General features: G+C 42.4%; 1 protein-coding gene across 1 annotated transcript in view; it reads right to left on the bottom strand.

The window, feature by feature from the left end:
* Cpa6 (carboxypeptidase A6) overlaps positions 1 to 7,300 on the bottom strand; it is a 108,516-nt gene that overhangs the window by 62 nt on the left and 101,154 nt on the right. Inside the window, exons 8-9 of the mRNA XM_051159092.1 lie at positions 5,685 to 5,769; positions 1 to 475 (exon numbers count right to left, since the gene is read on the bottom strand). The exon at positions 1 to 475 is cut by the window's left edge and continues 62 nt beyond it. Of these exons, the coding sequence (XP_051015049.1) occupies positions 288 to 475; positions 5,685 to 5,769 (273 nt within the window). The 3' untranslated portion in view covers positions 1 to 287. The remainder of the gene's footprint in view (positions 476 to 5,684; positions 5,770 to 7,300) is intronic.

Here is a 7,300-nt window from a genome sequence, read left to right as displayed (position 1 = left end):
TCAATTAATTTGTATACTTCTTGAGACAAAGGAATTTGAAAACACCCCCTTCCCACCTCCCCCGCTGTAATTACAAAGCGATAAGCCTCTAAAGGGATATAATGTGGATTTTCTTCTCATACCAAAGTAGGCTGTGCCCTAATTTTCTATTGTTACAAAGTGTCTAATTGCATGAAAAGATCCTTTAATGTCCATGGACGCTTCTAGTCTAAACAGTTACTTTTGCTAAGCAGCCCTTTGGTCAGAATCTGCCTTCTTTGGGCTTGTAGACTAGACCCATGTTTCTGTCAAGGACACTTCTTCAGCAGGTGCATTGTGATATTCTTCACTGCCAGCATGGTCTCCGTGCAGGTGGGTTTAATGAGCATCTCTGGCAGTAAAAATCCAAAATGCCCAGTGTCTCGAAGTTCAAAGGCAAATGCGTAGGGAATTCCATTTTTATAAGCCCAATCCATTGAGTTACCAGAGCTTAAGTCTAAAAGTTAAAAGAAAAAAGATTCACTTCACTAAATAGTCTTCATTAGTTTTCACACACACACACACACACACACACACACACACACACACACACACACAGGGATATAAAATGCACATTCACTAATTCTTCCAATAACACAGCACTTTAGTAAGAATGATTTAAGATAGATGGATAGGCAGGTAAGCTTTCAGTGAAGGACTTGGACAGAACCCATGTAAAGATGGAAGGAGAGAACTGACTCCACATAGTTTTCCTCTGACCTCCACATGCATGCTATTGTATTCAGTAATAATAAACAAAACTTAGATGCTAGAGAGATGACTCAGTGGTTAAGAGCACTGTCTGCTCTGCCTGAGGTCCTGAGTTCAATTCCCAGAAACCACATGGTGGCTTGCAAGCATCTATACTGGGATCTGATACCCTCTTCTGGCATGCAGGTGTACATGCAGATAGAACACTTGAATACATAAGATAAATAAAAAATCTTTTTAAAAAATAAAAGAATACATTAACAGTAGTTCTTTGGCATCTGGCACCTAAGTCTTACAAATCATAGTTGTTATCATCTTCGAGGACCTGGTCTGGGCACTAATGCTGTGCTGGTGTGATGGCCTCAAAGTTTCTCAACTCAGTTCCCATAACATCCATCTGCACCCTTGCTTTGCTTTCTTCATTCACCAATAAGCAATCTACACTGAGAACCCTCTGTTGCTCTCATAGCTCAGTTCTTCCCTTTCAAGGTCTGGGAAATTGGACATCTGTCTCCTGAGGGCCCCTTATCTCCTCACTTCCTTTGTTCTCTCACTCTTCTTTGCAGAGGAGTGGCCTGTGCACATGCGTTGTCTAATCACAGCGATGCTCGATGCCGTGTCACAGCTTGACATTTGCTGAACTTTCTCATTCTCAGCTTATCCCACCCCTTATTTGATCTCTGTCTACAAAATGGTTATGCACCACCTCCTCTGCTGACACCAGAACCCCAAGTTTCTCTTTTTAGCTGCTTTCTCTCTCTCTCTCTCTCTCTCTCTCTCTCTCTCTCTCTCTCTCTCTCTCTCTCTCCCTTTTTCATGTGTCATGTCTTGATACCACTGCCTTCTCTGTATTATGGATCTCTTCCAGGCCCTAGTGTCACTCATGGATTTTCACTCCTTACTTTAGCATTAGCTAAAATGTTCAAGGAGCCCCCTTCTTCATAATATTGCCATAAAGCCCTCGTTACCCTCCCTATTTTGTTTGAGAAGTCAAGGGAATTGAGAGAGAGCTTCAGCCTCTAACACTTTTAGTCTGCTTCTTGTCCTGGCCACCTGTGTGGTAAACTTTGTTCTTGAAGGTCACCAGGGACAACGTATCTAATTTCTTTTTCTCTTTATTCCGCCCCGCCCCCCACCTCGGATACTGCTTTTAGCTTCTCCAGAGCACTTTACATCGCTAACAGTCCGTTCTGGCTATGCTCTCCTCTGGCTCCTGTGGCCTCACAGGCTGCAGCTTTTCAGGCAAGAACTGAAAGCATGGCACTGACCAAAGGCCCCCTGCCTGCGTGCCAGGCATCCAGCTCCACCTGCTGTATAGAGTTGCTGTGAAAATGAAATGAAACAATAAATCACTTGAAAGCACTTAGGATGTGTTAGCTATTATTATTTTACTCATTTGCACCCCAAAGTGCCTAGGATATACAGTTTAGAATAAAAAGCCCCAAAGGGAGTAACTTATTAAGTGAAGCAATACTTCACAGAAAAATCTTGATGTGCTTTCTCCTCTGAAATGTGTATGATCCAGTTTGTCATACATACACTAGTACTACTGTTATCAAATTTCCAGAACATGTTTATTTACTCAAGTGCATTTAAAAAATGCATATGTATGATGTGTCACATGTTTGCATGTTCCTGTGTGCATGTGTGTACCACAGCATACATGTGGAGACCAGAGTGTAACCTCATCATTGCCTTCACCTCATTTGAGGCAGGGTTTATAGCTGTCCATTGCTGCCTATGCCAGGCTAGCTGGCCCATGAACTTCTGGGGGTTCTCCTGTCTCTACCTCCAACCCTGTAGCAGGCACATTGACATTGTAGATGCATACTGCTGAGTCTGCTTTTAATGTGAGTTCTGGGGTTTAAACTCTGGTCCTCATGCTTGGTACAGAAGATACTTTATCCCCGAGCACTGAGTGCTGCCCCCCCCCACCTCTGCTATTTTGGTTTTTGAGATTTGATTTTTGAGGGTTTCTATGTGTCGTCCAGGCCATCCTAGAACTTGCTCTGTAGAACAGACTGACTTTGAACTCAGAGATTTGCCTGCATCTATGTCCCAAGTGCTGAGGCTAAAAGTGTATGCCACCACCACCAGGACTTTTTTTCCAACATACACACACACACACACACACACACACACACACACACACACACCCAACATAGTCTCACTATGTAGCCCCAACCTGGCCTGAAAATTGCTATATAGACTAGAATGGCCCAGAACTCACTATAAAGACCAAGATAGATTCATCACTCCTCGTTCCTCTACCTCCAGAGTGGTAGGATTACAAGTGTATACCATCATGCCTGGTAACAATATACCTTTTAATACAATTTCCTAGGATAAGGTTGGGTGTGCTCATTCTATGAAGAAGACAATGAAGCAACACTGGTACCTCTCAGATTCCTTTGGCTTTGGCCAGGGCCAGAAAGTGTGCTGTGGCTTCAGTGTCTCTCTGGATAGAGTACAAATAGAAGCCAAAGTCAGAGATAGCTTGTGCCAAGCATTACGTCATGGTGATATGACAGGCTCATTTCTATGGTAACAGATTGTTCTCTGTAGATATAATAGTGTGGCTATGTCTGTTTACCAAGATTAAAAGGATGGTAAGACTTAGAAAATGGCTTAAAATTGTCTCTCTAGGTATTGCATTGGTATCAGTTGGGATGTTAGTTCTTGTAAATACTACTTTTCCTTTCAAGTTAACTATTTTTTTTTTCAGTGGTGGAAAAAGGTTTATTTGGCTTACACGTCACAGTCAGAGTCCATCAATGAGGGAAGCCACGGGAGGAACCTGGAGGCAGGAACTGAAGCAGAGATCGTGGAGGGGTGTTGCTTACTGGCTTGCATAGCTTGCTTTTTCAAACATCCCAGAACCATCTGCCCAACAACAACAACAACAACAACAACAAACAACACATAGACTTGCCTATAGGCTTTTTCTTAATTGTGGTTTCCTAGTGCCAAGTTGACAAGAAACTAACCAGCACAGTGTGAAGAAAGACTTTTTTCAGCTCCATTCCTTAGGAAGGCCATCTCTTGGTGGGGACCCAGAGCCTCTTTATCTTCCCTTCCAGCTCTGCCCTCTCAGCCTTACCTTCTATCCCTTCTTTTTCCTTGGTGTCAGTTGCCTACACAAAGGAGCACTTTCTACCAGCAACCCCCAGTGACTACGCTAGGCTGGAGCAGAGGCAGGTGCTCCATCCTCCCGGTCCCCCATTTCACTCTCTATAGACTTACTCTTAGTCTTGTCTACAGGAGCCCTTCCGCTCACTCTTTCTCTACTCTGTGGGCACTCTAGCTCTTGGTGAGGACACCAGTCACCAAGGTCTTTCAAACTGTTCCCATCAGCTTCTCCTCCTAGCCCATTTCCGTTCCTGTGTGTCACCTGCCAACCTTCAGAAGAACTCTCTACAAAGGACACCACTTTTGTCATCACACTTGCCCAGGATCCTGAGGAGGCAAGAGCAACCAAAGAACAGAACACTGTCTCAACAAAGGCAAAACCAACTATCTACACCAAGAAACACCTCAAATATCATAACTTTAGATGCTTATATCCTATTGCAAAAACACAAACAAGAATGGCCATATGGACTCCTTTTGAAGCCTCTAACCTTGAGAAATGCAATTTAACTGTAACATAAGACATCAAGGTAACTATTAAAAAATTGTTCTAAAGCCAGGCAATATATCTGTGGCTGGGGGCAGGAGGATGGTAAATTTTGGCTATATGTCAAAACTATAGCAGAAAGGACAGGAGGGAGAGGAGGAGGGACAGAGGAAGGATGAGTCAGAGAGAAAAGTGGACGGGGTAGAGGGATGGAGAAAAAAGGGAGATAGATGGGAAGACAGGGGAAGGAGGAGATTTTAAAAGGGCAGCATGGAGCAATGAACCATGAACTATGGAATAAACCTATTGACACATGTGCCCCTCTCACTTTTAGCATATTTGACTTGTAATTGTTTTGTTTTGTTTTTTTCTGAGACAGAGTTTCTCTCTGTGTAGCCTTGGCTGTCCCGAACTCACTTTATAGACCAGGCTGGCCTCGAACTGCTTTTGCCTCCTGAGTGCTGGGATTACAGGCATGTGCCACTGTGCCCAGCTTTGCCTTGTAATGTTAATGAACAATTCACTTTTGTTGAATAAAATGAGGGGCAAGATAGTGAGATTATGTAAAGAAACCACAGAGAAATCTGACCTAATGGAGGAACATAATCTGATGCCAGTATGTATGTGTGCTCACGTGTACATACAGACGTTCACATATGCATGACTGTTCACTAGATTTTCCCAGTAGTGATAAATTGTAGAATCTGGAAGGTCATGAGAAATGATGTAATCTAATTACTCATGTTGCATTTGAAGAAACTAAAACCCAGGATTAATCAATACCCTGGCCAGGATAACACATCTGGCAGCCGAGAAATAGAACCCATGCTTTACAGCATCCAAGTTCTTGCCATATACTGGTGCCTTTTTATTTTATATAAAAGAAATACTTTGAAATCAGTCTTCAAGAGAACTTCAGGATGGAGATGCTATATACGAAATGGCATTTCATAACAGGAATGGTGGAGGGAAAGGGACAAAAGGGAAGCCGAAACATTTACTTCATTATCTTCCTGAGGCCATTTCCACACTTACAGCACTTACAAATTGCTTAAGGAGCCCATTTCGGTACTTTCCGCTGCCACGGGATCTCAACTCCACTCGCAGTCATTACTGCACGCTTAGCATGTTCTCTGCTCAGAATTGGTTTAATTCGGCACAGCGATTTCTGTCAAGCTGTGGAAACTAATCCGCTACCAACTCTCCGTCTGCTTTGGCTAATCTGATAGTCATAAATTCTGCTTTAGGGAGAACACACTTTCCTTCTTAGAGGGAAGTCGTGGCACAGGATATTGGCTCAAGAGAGATGATTCTAATACGACATGCACAGAAAACTTACACAACGTCTGGGAGGCAGGGCCATGCCTGTACCGTATCCCATGTACGGACCGGAGCGCCTTCACAGCTTTGTAAGCTGCAAATTCCTGTGAGGGCAAAATGGATCAATTGTGTCACTTATATTGCTGCATTGGAACTTGTAGAGACACGGCATAATTCCCTGAGCCTTACTGGTGGTGAACAGGGAGAGCAGAGATGGTTCATTAGTTGGCAGCTATATTTAATAATAATAATTCATGGTGTTACATAGCATATTTTGCAACACACTTTTTTTTTTTTTTTTTTTTTTACAGTGCTGAGGATCAAAGCACATTTTAAAACATGTTTTTTCTTCTTTTTTTCAATCTGGTTGATCCTCACATAAACCAATGATAAGAAAAGGAAAGTTCAATGAGGTTAAAGAGGGTTACATAGCAAATAATGGGTAAGCTAGGACAAACACTCTTATTTCCTGAAGTTGCTTATGTGTTCTGAACTCTTTCCTTTAGTTTAAGAGCACTTGTTCCTGTACATTATAAGATTGTTGACAGGGCTGTGACAATGACGATCTTATCTCTAACTCATATCCTATCCTTAGCAACATGTCTTTGTATATAACAGATACTTAATCAATATTTCTCACAGGCATGTTGAAGAAGCATAAGTCTGTAAGAGTATTCAGACAAACATATTGATTCACAAGTATATCTCTCAGTAGGTATATACAGATATTTCAAATGCATATGGATCAATTAAGAAACCACCAAAGAAGACTGACTACCTTTAGGCCATGTGTTTAGTCCTACTGGGAACAAGAACGTCAATTTAATGATGCGTCCTGATTTCTGAGGTCACAGAGCCTCTCACAAAGCTAAGTCAAGCGGCTGCTGAGATGCAGAGAGTCCAAGATGGAATTCTTTCTGTCGATTCGAAAAGTCATGAGAGACCAAACACCACCAATGCCACCACACCCCTCAACATGGCCAAAAGCCTAAACTGTGGATATTCTAACAGAACAATACTGTTCTTTAAAACCTTCCCAGATGGTATCAAAGGACCAGTTTTAGCAAGGGCTGACAGGTATTGGATGACAAATGAGAGGAAAAGAAGTGTGCTGAAACCAGCACACAACTCTCCCATTTCAATTTGCCCGTGAATAATTTAAGACTTCATTTGAAGTATGCTGGGGTGTGGAGGACTGAGCCTTGCTTTGCTGTCCTTGTTAAGCCCATGAATGCATGTGGCGTTGTTTGTGGCAAGTGCCATCCTTTGTGGCTACTCCAGGGCAGGGCTCCAGGCACTGGCAGACCATTTCATACTGATCTCTTACAGGAGCCAACAGGAAAAAGAAATTGTCATGAGGAGTATATGGAAAAATTTCAACATTGATGCCAATAGTCTTAGCAAGCACAGTGCAAGTTCTGTGACAAGCGCAGATGTTTCTGCATTTAGAAGATCACTGCATTTTGCTGGTTAGGAGGCTTGTGTTTTCATTATTTTTGATGGCTATGGAAATGTATTAAGAAACAAAGCACCACTTTGCTAATTTGGGCAAGGTATGCACAAAGTTTTAACTGTTCTTAAATTAAGTTAGCATACAAACTAGTGGAGTCCATTGTGGATTTTCCAAACATGTGT

This window comes from Acomys russatus, chromosome 2, assembly GCF_903995435.1.
Source record: "Acomys russatus chromosome 2, mAcoRus1.1, whole genome shotgun sequence".
In the NCBI taxonomy this organism is placed as follows: Eukaryota; Metazoa; Chordata; class Mammalia; order Rodentia; family Muridae; genus Acomys; species Acomys russatus.
The sequence above is the reverse complement of the archived record's forward strand: the minus strand, read 5'-3'. Positions and strand labels throughout refer to the sequence as shown.